Raw genomic sequence first — 16,243 nt, forward strand, 5'->3', positions numbered from 1 at the left:
TTTACAGTACTGTAGTGACAAAGCGGCGTAAGAATAGAATGTTCGTATAAGTGAATATTCGTATAGCAAGAGATACCTGTATACTATATTTCCATGAATTGCAATCTAAGCTCACTTTATTTTGCTTAAACTTTCAGGCAAAGAGTACATATGAGGCCAAAGAAAGGAAAGAAGAAGCAGCTCGTCAGCGAGGTGAGCACTTGTGGATGTTGTCATCTGTAGAATCTAAACTTCATTCTCATAAGGAAGATAAGAAGAAAAAGAAAAAGGACAAGAAAAAGAAGAAAGAAAAGAAATCAAAGAAAAGCAAGAGAAATGACTCCTCTCCATCTGCAGTAAGTGGCAGTTACTCAGTAGTATGGTCAAGGGGTAACCAGAGGCTGTATCATTTTGTTTTATTTTTAGCTATGGTATACAGTACACAATAAATATATAAGTTTGGTCCCCCACTTTGAAAAAATATATATACTTTTGGTTATTGTGTAGTGTGGTACAGTCATCATGTCAGTGTATATAGAGTACTGTACCATAACATATATATTTTTTTTACAGAAAAAAAGAACTAATCAGTTTTTCTCATGTAACAGAGCAGTGACAGCGATGCTGAGAAGGGGATGTGGGTGGAAAAGTCAGCATCCTGTGTTCCTAAAACTGTGGAAACAATCAATGCTTCAGAACCAGGTACCTCACAAGCAAGGGTACAAGATGAAGATTCCAAAACAGTACAAACAAAGCGTGACAGCTGGATGGAGGTATTGCATTTTTTACTGTATCTTCTGTTATAAGCAAATACAGTACCTTTTTTATTATAGTATACAGTGTGTGTGTGTGTATATATATATATATATATATATATATATATATATATATATATATATATATATATATATATATATATATATATATATATATATATATATATATATATATATATATATATATATATATATTCCTCAATCTGCTCTGGGAATGAATTTCAGAAGGTTTAGTGTATGTTTTAATAATTTATCAGATGGTATTTCTTGTAGTGTGACAATCAGTGCAAAAGGGTTCGAATTCAGAGGTTAAGAAAACCAGTAAGTGTGTGCCCCTGGCTCTCCTCCCCTCCACATTTAGACTTTTGCATCTCTTGATCCAGTTGTTCTGAACCATTCCCTCCTTATAGCCAAACCATCTCAGCTTACCTCTAGACAAAACTGTGCCAATGTGTTTTAGTACCGATATGTATAGTTGCAGGATAGCAAAACTTCTGTCTATGGTAGTGCATTTTTTCAAATGAACATGGAGATAATTATAATACAATTTGTAAATAAAAAAATTAAGAGATCCATATCTTATTCAGTACACTGTACTGTAATGCCCTGGACTCCCACCACATAAGACATGAGCCTTATCCTGCAGCCTGGTAGAGTTTGTAGGGTGTTATGGTCTATGATGTACAGAGAGAAAGTCAGTCTCTAATGTCAAAATTTCAGACTAAGCCACTAAAGTATTCTTGTTACCTGGGGTTTACTTCCTACAAATATAGGAAAATAGCATAAAAATTGATGATGCTCTTGTAAACTTAACAAAAGCTTTGCTAAAATTGCTTTATAGTTGTTCATGATGGCATTATAACTAAAAAATATACTGTACAAACATATACAATAGAGATTCTGGAATTTTTAGTAATATTTAATTCTTCACAGATGACCTCCCTTTTTGGAACATACTCTCGTGATGAAATAAGGGAACGTGAAGGCACTAGTAGAAAGAAGGCCAAGGAAGAAGAAGAAAGAAGGAAACGTGAAGCTGCAAAGGTAAAAACATTGAAGACAACGACAAAGTTAAATGGCCTTTGTAATTTACACCCATAGGTTTTAAGCCTGATAATAGTAGTGTATTATTGTGTAAAAAAAAAAAGCCATGAAACATGCAACCACTTTTCCAAACTTTGATTTTCATAAATTAAAAATGTTTTGAAAAAATGATTGCTATTTGCTCCAACTCCCCAGAGGGAAAGATATGAGAAAAGTTCCCCTTATTAGAAGTGATAAACAGCCATTGATTTCACCTTAGGCAAGATGAAACCTTGTAATGTATATGAGATATGTGTGCTGAGTACAGTGCAGTATTTACAATACTATACATTGTTTTGATTTTTTTCACAGCCTGGATCCCATGCTCTGGAGCTGAACCCTTTTTATAAAAATGGAGGAACAGGCCTACCGGAAGAACAGAAAAAAGAGCACATGAAACCAGAGCCATCATCAATAGGACTAGATGCTGCTTGGTTACGAAAGGCTTTGAAGCGAGCAGAAGAACAAGCTAAGCTGGAGAAAAGATCACTCGAAGAGATAGCGGCTCAACGATGGGGGGTAATGATGTACTTAAAAATTTTATTTAAGATATTTTTAACTTCTTTCAAAATAATGAAATCTTTTCTTGTATATACTATAGAATATTTGATTGTATGAGTATTTTTTTTATATAATTACAGTCTCTTGCAAAGTTTCATGAGCTATTAGCTGAAGCTGAAGGAAGAGGAAAGAAGAAACAGGGAGACAGTTGGCAGAGGAAACAGAGAATAATTGGAGATCACAATAAAAGCAGAGAAAGGAATCGAAGCAGAGAAGAGAATTATGATAGAAGCGGAGAGAGAAACAGAAGCACAAGTAGTGAAAGGAAAATCAGTATCAAGAGAGACAAGTTAAGAAGCAGAAGTAGAGACAGAAACATATATAATGAAGACTGCAATAGAAAGTATAGAAGAAGTAGAAGTCAGGAGAGGAGAGGGCACAGAAGATACAGTAGTAGCAGCAGTAGCAGTGGGAGAAGCAGCAGAAGTGGCAGTAGACATTGTAGCAGAGATAATGATAAACAGGATAAACAATCAAAACATGAAGACCACAGGTAGGGTAATTTTTATCATAATTGTATTTTTTGAACCATAGTTATGACTTTCTCTTCATCCACCCTTTTCTGCATACTGATGGAAAACTCACAAAAACTGAAGCCTGTCCCTGTTATGGTGGATCCTTCCCAGTGAAAGCAGGATGTTAGGGATCTGGTGGAAAGAGTATGCAAAGAAATCCATTGAATTTAATTGGAGTTTCACTTGGTCTCTCTTTCCATCAGAAAATGTGCATTGCTAGAGTGGGTCAGTGTGGGCACAGTGGTAATATGGTCTCTGTGGAGGAATATAAGAAGCCAATACTATGGAAGTCATAAAGTAAGGATCCACAAAATGGTGAACCTCATAGATAAGCCAACCACATTACTGGAATAATATCTGTATTTCCTGTTGCTACATTAACCACTAGCCTGGAATGACTTATTACAGTATACATGAGGTTTGATTGGATGACTCTGTGTCATGCTTTCTTTGTCAGGATATTTATAAAACATTTGCTCTTAATCATAAAATATTGGATGTATGGTCGGACATTATTTAATAGAAACATAAACTACCAATGTAACACTGTACCATCAAGAGGTTCATACCTGACTGTACTATGTTACCAGCCTACTATTATAACCCCTGTTATGAAAGGTTGAGTTGATGTCACGTAAATGTATGGAAGGAATCGGTGAGTTAGGTTAGAAAAATTAATCAAAAGTACTGTGTATATTTTGTGGAAAAATAGGACTTAAATGTACAGTAGGAGGCAAAAATAATATGGCAATGTAGAAAGAAGATTTGTATCACTTAAGGAAGGTGTACAATACTGTATTTAGGAAGTCTTAAATTAACTATTGATATACAGTGAGAAGTGATTCAGAAGTTATTGATTATTTTGTATTAAATAAAACCTTTTGCTTGAAGTAATAACGCCACTGCCTGTATAGTAACTGAACATCTCAGACCTGGTAGTTGTACTTTCATGTGTAAAAACTTTCCATGTTATGTGACTTACAGGTCTGAAAAGGGGCTTCCGAGACCTCCAGATGATGACTATCCTACAAAACAGCCTTCATTCTTATCATCAAAATTCCGAAGACCAGGAGAAGAGGACAGTGGAAGGTAAAATGTAACAACTTTATTGTAATGTAAAGAAAATAAGAATTCTGTGTCATACATTGGGTTAACTCTGTAATTTGCTTTCATAAGTGAATGTAATTGATGGTACAAGACAAGGGAAGATGATTGTTGATTAATTTTTTTCAAGACAAGCTCAGTAAAATAGGCAAAGAGGCACTTTTCAAAATTTAAATGTGAAAATCTAATCCTGTTGAATGCCAGTACAGTACTCATCAGGAAAGTGGAATACTGATGTAACAAATTAACTTCATTATCCACAACATTCTGCCAGTAGCTGTACCTGGTGGAGGAGTGAGGGGGGTTCTCTCTAGTACAATATAACCATATGTACTAGGATTGGCCGTGCTCCTGAGCCAGAAACCAATTACAGCTCCAGACTTCGGAGCACTCCAATAAGTCCTGCTTCCAGCTCCAATGCACAGTTAAAGAAATTGGCTAGTTCTGCAGCTTTAGTCAGGCTCTGGCTCCTGGAGGTAGCTCTTAGCTTTGAAACACTGCCAACCCTAATGTATACTTCTGGAAAGGAGTCTGTCTTATTTGATGTGACCATTATAATTATCGTCCCCAAATTTCTATCACTTACACATGCTGTTATGTTTATGGGTTGTTTCATGCACAGTACCGCAGTTGGATTGAGTGGTTTTTCAATGCAGTACTTACTGGTAAAACACGTTAGCGATAACTTGTTGTTGCACTTACTCTGCTATCAAAGGGTTCTACTGTAGGATATAAAAAGATCATCTGCGATACGATACAGACAGATCCTAATTCGATGCTTCTAAACACACAGATCTACCAGTGACACGAGTACGAGAAAAATTTTCAGTAATCGTAGATGGCAGAAGAAAGACTATAAAAATCAATTATTGGAACAAGAAACACAGTCACATCAGAATTCATCAACTTCGTCATCGTCATCTTCAGAATCAAGTGATGTAGAAGAAGTACCAGTACCGGTAAGTATGTCTGGGGTTCATCTTATTTCGGATATAAATTTTTTCCATACACATACCGTTATTTGACACATATGAGCAACATATTTTTTTTTCCTAAAATTTTCAGCAAAAGGCTGACTATCATATACAAATTTTAGCAAAAATACCCATAAGTATTATCATAATTCTAACTTTTTTGCTTGGCTTCATACAGTAGAGCTGTTCATTATCCACAAACCAAAAACATTCTAATATCTTTGTGTTATACTGTAATAGCTTACTAAAGTTATGTTAAGATTAAATATAAAGGATATCTGTGAATAAACATTTATTAAACAAATAATAAAAGATCCAGTATCACTAACTAAACAGTGAATATCCAGAATAGTGGAAAAGGTCCCCGCCCAGCCTGATCACCACACTATGAGCTGTGCCATATAATTATTGGCTCTCTAATTTTCTTTAATAAGCATCACTTAATTAAAACTAAAGACTCGCAGACTAACCAAGTAGTGTATGTCTAAAGGCACATCATTTTCCTCTGCAAAGTCACTATCAAGGTCACTCTCCTCCCTAGCCTGTCTCTCCTCTACCCTGTCCCTCTCCAGACTTCCTGAATTTTCACATCTAAACTGATGGAAAGATGGGAGTTCTTAGGTACAGTACCACCGCGACTGTTTCCAGGTATGGTGATTTTTTATATTTTATATTAATGATAGACTCAAAAACAATTCATGGTGCAGCACCAGTTGCTGTCACAAAGGCAGAAAGCGTGATACTGAATTTGGGTGGGCTGGGAACGTGTGGGTGAAGCGGGCACCACATTGGTGCACACGAGATTCAAAATGACTCTACAGTATATCAGTCTTCAGCAACTTATATTAAAATATTGTTTCCTTAATTATTAAATGACTTTATATCAAAATGATGCTGTTTGGCACGACGTAGATCAGTGAATGTCTACACTGTACCTTGTAACTTTATGATCTGTTTTTTGAGGGTCAGAACTTATGGTTTTACAATTAATTTTAATATTTTCAAATTTTTTCCCCAGGAGCCATCAGCAAATAAAGATATGATTTCTGGAAAAGAAGCATCACATTCTGCTGCTGGTGCTCCATCTCAGCCACCCGTCACATTACTTACAGATAAAGAAATGAATGAACTTGCAGCAAAGGTCATGAAAGCAGAACTTGTTGGAAATGATGTAAGTTTTAATAAATTTGTTAAGAGAACAGCAGTTTTTTTTATGGAAATTGCATGTTTGGTGAATAAAATTTAGTTTGGGAATTTTTCTTCCTTTGGTGTATGCAACATTTGATCATTTTCCATACATAAATAACTGATCCCTCTTCCAGCCCCAAACTGTATCGCTTCATTCTGCAGGAAACTAGATTATTTTTATTAAAACAATTAGTATGCCTTTATAAGAGATTTGATAGTAGAGAATGTTAGATGTGGCTGTATTCAGTACTGTACTGTCAAATCAATACTGTAAAATGAACATTTATTTTTCTCTTCTGCTTCAAAGACTCAAGTCAGTAAGTTGAAAGCAAAATTGGAAGCTGCCAGGGCTGCTCGGGCCAAAACTCCAGCACTTGGGGAGGACAATAATGAAAGTGGAGACCAGAAAACAGAGGAAGTGATTGTCCTAACCAGGATGGATAAAAAAGGTGAGAATCTATATAATCAGGATATTTAGATGTGATAATCCGTTGTTCAAAATGAGCACTCTATTGGCTATATATAATGTTTCAGTGTACTATACTTTTATTAGTACAGTCTATTATTTAGAGGGCATCTTGACCCTACACCAGTTTCTCATCTTAATTCTGAAGTATTCAGTTTTCTAAATTCCTTAAACACTATGAGATATATACAGTCTACAGTGCTGTCATAGGCGTACTGAAGGGGGGCGCCAGGGGTGATCCCCCAAAGAAGGGATCAACGGGGACAATCCCCCTCTTGAGCTACTAAATTATTCCAGATAAAAAAAAATTAAAAATAATAAAAGAAAAAATAATAACTAACAAAATAAATACAAATAATAGCATTTTCTAATTGAATGGTAAGCTCATCATGAATGTTCAGAAAAAATATTAATTACAGTATCTTGCATTTCAACAATACCTCTGTATATATATATATATATATATATATATATATATATATATATATATATATATATATATATATATATATATATATATATATATATATATATATATATATATATATATATATATATATATATATATATATATATATATATATATATATATACAGTATTACCCGCCTTGGTTTTCACTTAGCTTTTATCATATGATTGCCTACGTGAAATGAACTTTCATAACACGGATTTTTTCCACATACCGGTGAGTGTCGGCTCAAACCGCTATTTTTTATTTGCCCCACCCACCACCTGCCTGACTGCCTGTTTTAACCAAAAAAATTCATACAAATTGGAATATAATTTACATTGCTGGAATTCTTTTAATTTGATGATCATTTGAATATAAACATCATATATTTTGCATTGAACATACAAATTTTAGATAAAATGTTTACTCTTGAGTAAATATGTTATCTTTATGCAAAATAAGACATTTATATTCAAAATATTCCTAGTCTTACAAGGAATCCAGCAATGTCAATTATATTATCCTAACTTTAGTTTGAGGTATTATTTATTACAAAAAGTTAAGTATTCTGGTTTTCCACACATCTCCTTGGGATGGTTGGTGGGGAGAGGAAGCCGACCATCTGTTACCCTATGAAGAATATTTTTTTTTTATTAACTGAAGATATTTGTTTAGCTCATAAATTTCATACAAATTACCGGTCAGAATATAATTTACATTGCTGGAATTCTTATAATTTGATGATCATTTTGAATATAAACATCATATATTTTGCATTAGACATACAAATTTTAGATAAAATGTTCACTCTTGAGTAAATATGTTATCTTTTGTGCAAATATATGACATTTATATTCAAAATATTCCCTATACTTACAAGGAATCAGCAATAATTATATTATCTAACTTTAATCTGAGGTATTATTTAATACAAAATGTTAAAATGTATTTTTTCACCCACTCTTTCTCTTGAAGACGATTGGTGGGGGGTGGGGGGAGGGGTTGGGACGACGCTGCAATTGAAGAGGAGGCAAGGTGGGGTACTTTGATTGACAGATAGTGTAGTGAGATGATTATTTTTTTATTAACTGAAAGATATTGTTTTAGCTCATAAATTCATACAATTACCGGTCAGAATATAATTTACATTGCTGGAATTCTTATAATTTGGTGATCATTTTGAATATAAACATCATATATTTTGCATTAGACATACAAATTTTAGATAAAATGTTCCTCTTGAGTAAATATGTTATCTTTGTGCAAATATATGACATATTCAAAATCTATTCTGATCGCAATGTCAATGTATTATCCTAACTTTAGTTTGAGTATTATTTATTAAAATTTAGTGGTTTCCCCAAAATTTCTCCAGAGAGGGGAAGGCGGCAGTGTGGTGTGAGAGGGGAGGGAGTTGAGTCCATTATTTGAATGGACATTAACTGGCGACTGTATTTCTCTATTTCTTAAGTATTAATTGTGTGGATGTACCATAAAATTAAGATGTTATTTTTACTACAACATAGTTATGTGTCTTCAAAAAGTGGAGTTTGGGGGTGGGGCGGTTTCTATTGATTAATCCCATATGTTCTGTTGTTCTGCGGTTCACTTAATGATTTCACTTAACACGGGACCCTCTGGGTTCTATTGACACGATCAAATGGGGAACTTAATAATTGTATATATATATATATATATATATATATATATATATATATATATATAACATATATATATATATATATATATAATATATATATATATATATATATACAATATTCAGTATACTGTATATATATACTGTATATATATACTGTACTATTATTTTTTTTTCAAATTTTTTTGTGCATCTGTACCTTAGAATTGCATACCTGTAAGTTCACATCTCTGTACTGTACATTTTGAACTTGTTAATATATTTGTGCAGGTATGTGCAGACCTGTGTCAGGAGTAGATCAAGAAGATGAAGGTGGAAAGAGAAGAAAAAAAGTCAAAACTCACGGACAAGATGGTCAAAGATCCCGATACTTCCCAGATGATGACCAACATGATCTTAAGCGCATGGTGTGTGAGAAAGTATTTCTTATACAGTATATAATATTTGTACACTATAATTCATATTGATAAAGTTGAGGAATTACAGTGTCTTGAAATGCCTGGCAAATTATTTTAGAATAATGAACACTGGAAGTTGTATTTAAAGAGGTTACTTGTACTGTACTGTATATGTAATTGAATGGGTAGAATGCTCGTGGAATAACTTTGAATGATAGAAGCATAATGAAGAAGTGTACGGAATAAGTTGTTTATGGTGCCAGTGTTACTTCTTTCTGGATTAGAAGATTCATGATTGTAAATGATATATTGATAAGGAAAATTTTAAGTCCTAAGTTGATTCTATAAAAGATAACACTGAAGAAGTTGTCATTTGTTCTATACAGTATTAGATTAAATTACCCCGGTAGATCAGACAAAAGATCAGGTACCAGTAGATAAGGGAAGAGGACAAAATGAATAAAAAACAATAAGAATGTATACTTATTCTGTGTGACAGTTGGTAGATAAAATGTATAATATTGTACATGAAAAAATCTAAATTACATGTAAAGTAAAATGACAGAACATTGTTGGAAGTGTTATAGCTATCTTGGCTAACCTGAGTGGTACAGGAAGGCTGACACAAAGTGTTTGGTTGGCATCACTGTGCCACCTGGTCTTTTAGGCCAAAGTATGCTAGCCAGTGTGTATTAATAACAGTAAGTATGAAAAATGCTAATTTTCAGTCTGCTGTTTTAATAAATTTATTTATGTTGGGACACATAAAGTTGGACTGTAATGTTGCTTAAGTTCATGTTTGGTGGTATAGTACATTAAATCCAACATAAATACTGTATACAAGTTCATCTCTTAATCAGGTTAAACTGTGGAAATGGATCAAGTTTTGTGAAACTTTTGGCAATCACATGGTCGTTATTATATTGTAGGGTACTGTGTTGTACAGTATGTATATTCAAGGGTTACGTTTTACATTTAATATCCTTATGTATGTTTCTTTATGATTAAATAACAAAAGTATTTCACACACACAGAGGTAGTTTTGACACATTATATATACAGTATAGTAATCTTCCTGTTAGCTGGAATAATTGGTGCAGAACATTTCCAGGTTTGAGAGATTTCTGGGTATTGAGACGAATTGTCTTATCTCTTATCAGTTCTAATTTAGTTACAAACACCATTTTTATATCAAAATAATCCTGAATAATTTATCTAAATAAATACATATAAAAACAAAACAAAAATCTACCTTTAGATGAAATGGGCCATCAAATGGAGGTATTTTTGGGACACAAGGGACACTGATGCCAGCATATGAGAGCTCCGGCAACAGCAGCCACTCAGTAACAGGAACTTGCCAAACTGCCGACAGTGTATGAGAGACCGAGGAAAAATGTACTACTTGTATTTCCACAGATGTTAAAACCCTACAGTCAGCAGCAAAAAACAAAAAAAAAGTTAAGTCTAGGCTAAAAATTACAGTAGGTTCTGTGTTCTTAGGCAGTTTGACTCAGAAATCTCCCCACCCTCTGGAATTTTCCACCATACAATATATTGAAGATGAAGTGGATCACACTTATGATATGCTTTCAGTCAATTCAAAGTTGTTTATTACCTGTATGTACACTGAGAGAAAGAATGCATTTTTTATTTTTATTTTATTTTTTATTTTCGGTAGTTCATAAATAAGTGAGAGAAAAGGGAAGCAGCACATGCTTCCACGTTGACTCTTAAATAATTGGAAATACCAATTATACCATGTGAGCCGAGTGTGTGTGTGTGTGTGGTGGGGGGGAAGTGATTGCAGTGGTGATGGAAAAGTTATTGTGGTGGCATATACAGTATGTACAGTATATTTTCTTTGTTTTTTGAACAGTTCGAGAGAGAAAAAGGAACATCAGCTGAGGATCAAAACTCTATGTTTGAGCGGGCAGCCATGCACAATAGTGAGAGACTTACCGATGACTATGACATAGACGACATGTTCATGAGTAAGGCAGCACTCAAGGAAACTGCTGCCAAACAAGCAGAGAGAGACAAGCTGAAAGCTATACAGGTAAGAATTAAAAAGACTTGGTTATCATATCATCAAATATTGGAAATTAATACTGTATTGTGATTGCTTCTAGGTTCACATTAATTTTTATTCATCTTGTCGCTTAACCCACAACATTTTACTAATTAAATATGACTGGTAGAGTGCTGTACTGTATAAACAGTTGAGATGGATTTTCATAGACATGAATAGAGTTGTAAGAGTGGATATGCTGTACAGTACTGTGCAGTATTAGAAGGGAAAAAATTATCCAAGATGACTAACAATATGCTGTACAGTACTGTACTCCCATCTTTCACACACACATTACTTCTCTGCAGTCCATGGTTGATATTTATATCTTATTCTAATGTAGATATCTTTGGAAATTATTTTGTACAGATTCTTTGTAGTGACGTTTCTGAGTTAAAATGTTTAAGCATTTGTTCTGTTTGGCATACTAGAATTCCCCCTTTATAATTTATTTATTTATTTATTAATGTTATATTTTTAAAATTGTAGTTTGAATAATGAAGTTCAGGTACATGATGAAAATATATACTGTACCATTGTTAATATAAAAAATCATCTTTTCTCCTTAGGAACACAAGCGTTCAGAACGTTCTTTAGAATCATGTCAGTGGTGTTTTGACAACAAAGAGATGCCAAAGCATTTAATTGTAGCATTAGGAACTAAGGTAAGCACTATGCAAGTTATTTTATTATTTTGCTGGTACTGTTTAACCAGAGCCATTACTAGAGTAGCTTCCACACCTGTATGATTGACCTATTATGTGATGACAATAAAAATCTATAAAATTCTTCCTGTGTCTATGGATGTAATTTAACTTTAATTTCCAAAGTAGAATTGAAGTTATTGTGTGGACAGACTTAGCATTATGAACTTATGTAAGACACACGACATTATTATGATCACCTCCGAGACACTTGAGTTCATTTTGAATCACCTGACAAACCTGGGATCATTATGAGGACTTAAAGGACATCTGATGTCATTAGAAGCACATTCATTATGAGTATTACCAGGGAATCTGACAAATGAAATGTCTTATTCTGGGAAAAACTCTCTAGTTATGCTAATGGAGGGACAAAGGGATAGTTTTTGTTATGACATTTATTGTCCAGTTTTAGTATAGGAGGAGGCTGGAGTAACCAGAGAATACCTACAATGTTTGGTAGTGTCATATTAGATAACATCCTTCTCATATCTGTCCTGGGTCAGGGATAAAACCCAGAACACAGTAGTGAGGGATAAATGCATTACCTCTGTACCACCAACACCTTGTATGAACCTTCTTGCTATAGTATAATGGATGATGAATAGGACAAAGACATATACTGTAACTTGTATGATTTGTTGATATTCTTCTAGTGTAACATTTATGTTGTTACAGTCATATGTTTGTCTACCTCCCCATGAATCTCTGACTCCTGGCCACTGCCTTATTGTCCCAATTCACCATATTGCTTGTTCTGTTCAAGCTGATGAAGATTTATGGAGCGAAATTCAGGTGAGTTATTTTTTCGAGCTTGCGCATGTTAATATATAAATGTTATTGTCCTATGCTCACATACTGTACCATAATCTTTATACTTTATAGTCACAACTTACCATTGCATTAAAGGGAATATCACCTTTTCAGAATTTCCGTAAGTCTCTAGTAAAGATGTTTGCCTCACGAGATGATGACTGCATATTCTTTGAAACAGTTAAGAAGCTGAAATATTATCCCCACATGGTTATAAATTGTGTTCCTCTGCCAAGAGAAATGGGAGATATGGCACCCATTTATTTTAAGGTAAGCATACTTAAACTTTTATGAATTTACAGGTGTATAGTATACACAGAGCAGAAACTACCATGTAGGACTGTACTGTATAGCAACCAGTCTATCCCTCATCTAAATGCTATAAAAAAAATTAAGTACTTAGCTGACAAAATATGAAGCCATATGAGAGATGCACAAATAGCTAAAGATCTGCTGTGGAACTGAAGGTCTGTTGAGCCTTAGGCCTCGTTTGTAGCCTGCTGGGATCAATGGGTCAGGGTCCTCATGGTCAGGACAAAGTACAGTTGTTCAGGAACTTTCCCATGTCATTTTTCATAATGATATAAAATCCCTGGATAGAATGGCTTTGGCAGTCTTCTGTTTAAGTCGTATAAAATATTGTTAGAAATTATATATTTATTAAATAATTTTACCATTTTCATGCATAAATTGTACATTCTCAATAATAACACTGTAAAGTAATAGTGAAGATGATAATCATATTTATAATAATAGTAATGATGATTATAATAATGAATGGTTAATTGAAAGAACATGGCAGTCAAAAAGCCAAATATATACAGTACAATAAACAGAGATGATAAAGGTTACATTTAGTGAAATTAGGATGTGGGGTCAATTGATCAAGAAAAGCTTTCAGTACAAAAAGTAGAAAAAAATGGAGTGAACAAACAAGCTAACTATGGATCGAGTAGTTTACTCAGTGCTAATAAAGGAACTGATCTTGTAAACTGCCTAGGGAGTTTTTAGTGGTGCCAACAAGATCTTTCTAACAGTACAGTAGGTTTCACATACTACCTGTATACTGTATGTGATGTGCGAAGGACAGCTCTGGCCTCCCTTCAGCTGGTCACAATGTGCACATTTTTCACACCCATCACATAGTCCTGGTAGGTCTCCCAGCTCACACAGGGAGTTGGAGAGAGTTCTGATATATATCCTGACTCAAGTAAACTGAAGTTTTGGTTACTGTTACTACTGCTAGTACAGTAAGGCTGTAGTAGTAAATAAAATTTATAGTTATTTATAAATTTCACGAATTCTTAAAAACTTTAAGACTATAAATTCATCCACAGAAAGCGATAATGGAATGTGAAGCTGAATGGGCACAAAATAAGAAGCTGGTTGATTTAAAGAATCGTGATGTTCGCAGAGCAGTACCAAAAGGACTCCCATACTTCTTTGTTGATTTTGCTATGGATGCTGGTTATGCTCATGTGATTGAAGATGAACAGGATTTTCCCAACAACTTTGCTCAGGTGAGAATGATACTGTACAGCATATATATACTGTACTGTATATTATGAAAAATCAACTAATTTCCTAAGAGGATTCATCTTGTTTTTCTGTGGACAATAGATGCACAAAATCTTTTGTAGGCAATGTGCATCACTTTGGGTAGGTTGGCTGAGGCAGGAGGCACCCATGGTGGCTAACAGGCAACTCAGAGACTGGCCAACTAATTAGCAACAAATATTACAAAGATCTTACACGTAAATCTTGTATAAAGGAATATGTTCAATAGCTAAGTGGACTTCAAGATTTTTATTAGCGTTTAATTAAATTAAAAAATATAAATATTTTTTTCAGGAAATTGTTGGTGGGATGTTGGACCTAGATAACAACTTATGGCATAAACCACGGAAGGAGAACTTTGATGCACAGAGAAGGAAAGTAATGGAGTTTAATAATTGGTATAAGAAGTTTGATCCTACTCAGGATGACTGATTGTAAAGGTCAGTACTATATGTGAGGATCATTAGGTGAGGGGATTGTAATTTTAACACATTGTATCAGATGTTTCTTTGTATTAAGGAATGTTTTTCCATTTTGTGGTTCCTATGTAATATGTGATGAAAAGCTGTGTTATTAGATATACAGGTATTCCTCATATAATGGTTGAGGCTGCATTCTTCTAAATGAAGGATACCTGACTGTAAACCAATCATATACAGTACATGACCCAGAAGTAGTTGCCAGATATTGTCAAGTATTCAGGTAATTTTGTCTGTAACTGTACATGAAGTATTAGTGTTGTGGATAAGTTAGTAATGTGGCAGTCAATGATGGTGATTTGTATCTTCTTTAAAGTACAGTACAGGTAAACCTTGAGTTACAATTCGTTACATTTTTAAAACACTGATCATTGGGTGATTGATTATATTTTATAGACTTCCTAACATGGGTTCAATGGTGTTACATATTGGAGATAAGAAAAGTTTTTTTTTACCCTAAATTGATTCAAGCATAATGGAATAAACTCTGATCACCATTACAAGACAATACAACTTTCCTGTACATAATACAGTAGACACATTATTGGAAATCAACACCACAGAGTACATCACTGATTGTTAATCACTGGGCAGTCACAATCAGGCTTACAGTTATTGTTCGTAAAACAGTCACTTGTACATTATTACCTCTCTATACCAAAATAACTGGTGAGTAGCCAGTTCAGTATAGGGAGTTTTTCAGTGTAAATTAATCTGAAAACAAGTCCAATTCCAAACTTTGTTTGGCATAGCTGTATAGTATATGAAAAAGTTTGCATATTTTTAGTCTGGATAAATTGTCATAATGCAGTATACCTGTACCACTTTCTTTTTTTTATAAAATAGTTTGGTAACACAACTGCTTTGAGACATGACGAGAGGATTGTGTGTGACCAGGAGGCTTGTTGGGCAAGGTTGGTTGACTGTAGGGGCGATTGTTAAACTGGGAGTGACTGACTGTAACTTGGGGATGGAGTACTTGTATAATTGAATGAGTGTAACTCGGGGGTAACCTGTATTGAAAAAACTTCCGTGTATATTTTGGGATTATATGATCCTAATATTGAATACTTATGGAGTGTTCAGTATGGAAAAGCTATCTTGTATTAAAATTTACAGTACAGTACAGTGTATGTAAATGTGAAAAGCTTCTATATTATATTTAAAGTATTTATTTCACACAATGTTATCTTCTGGGCAAAAAACAAATTCTGTATGACAGTCATTCAAGGTTACAAGAAATAAATGATATTTTTAAGTTTTATTCTGACATTCAATCTGCTGGAAGAACACATTATTGCAAACACCATCACAACAAGATAAAATTACCAGTGAACATGACAAACTATTGATATTAAAAAAATCTTGGTCCTATCACATCTAAATCAGTTACAGTAAGCCCTTAATTTACCTAGAGTTAAATTCTTGAAAAACTTTGTGAACAGTAAAGCCCTCATTAAACCAAAA

General features: G+C 33.9%; 1 protein-coding gene across 2 annotated transcripts in view; it reads left to right on the forward strand.

Moving 5' to 3' along the window:
* Positions 1–16,243, forward strand: part of LOC121861675 (CWF19-like protein 2) — a 29,560-nt gene that overhangs the window by 1,339 nt on the left and 11,978 nt on the right. The window contains exons 2-17 of one of the 2 annotated variants that reach the window (XM_042359579.1): positions 138–335; positions 588–752; positions 1,689–1,799; positions 2,151–2,357; positions 2,480–2,892; positions 3,899–4,003; positions 4,812–4,977; positions 6,011–6,163; positions 6,488–6,629; positions 9,025–9,161; positions 11,032–11,211; positions 11,793–11,888; positions 12,606–12,722; positions 12,855–13,010; positions 14,078–14,260; positions 14,592–14,737. In XM_042359579.1, the coding sequence (XP_042215513.1) occupies positions 138–335; positions 588–752; positions 1,689–1,799; positions 2,151–2,357; positions 2,480–2,892; positions 3,899–4,003; positions 4,812–4,977; positions 6,011–6,163; positions 6,488–6,629; positions 9,025–9,161; positions 11,032–11,211; positions 11,793–11,888; positions 12,606–12,722; positions 12,855–13,010; positions 14,078–14,260; positions 14,592–14,729 (2,667 nt within the window). In that variant the 3' untranslated portion in view covers positions 14,730–14,737. Of the gene's footprint in view, positions 1–137; positions 336–587; positions 753–1,688; positions 1,800–2,150; positions 2,358–2,479; positions 2,893–3,898; positions 4,004–4,811; positions 4,978–6,010; positions 6,164–6,487; positions 6,630–9,024; positions 9,162–11,031; positions 11,212–11,792; positions 11,889–12,605; positions 12,723–12,854; positions 13,011–14,077; positions 14,261–14,591; positions 16,041–16,243 lie in introns of those variants that run through there. The other variant, XM_042359572.1, reaches the window with a different exon arrangement.

This window comes from Homarus americanus, unplaced genomic scaffold (assembly GCF_018991925.1).
Source record: "Homarus americanus isolate GMGI-L3 unplaced genomic scaffold, GMGI_Hamer_2.0 scaffold40248, whole genome shotgun sequence".
NCBI lineage: Eukaryota > Metazoa > Arthropoda > Malacostraca > Decapoda > Nephropidae > Homarus > Homarus americanus.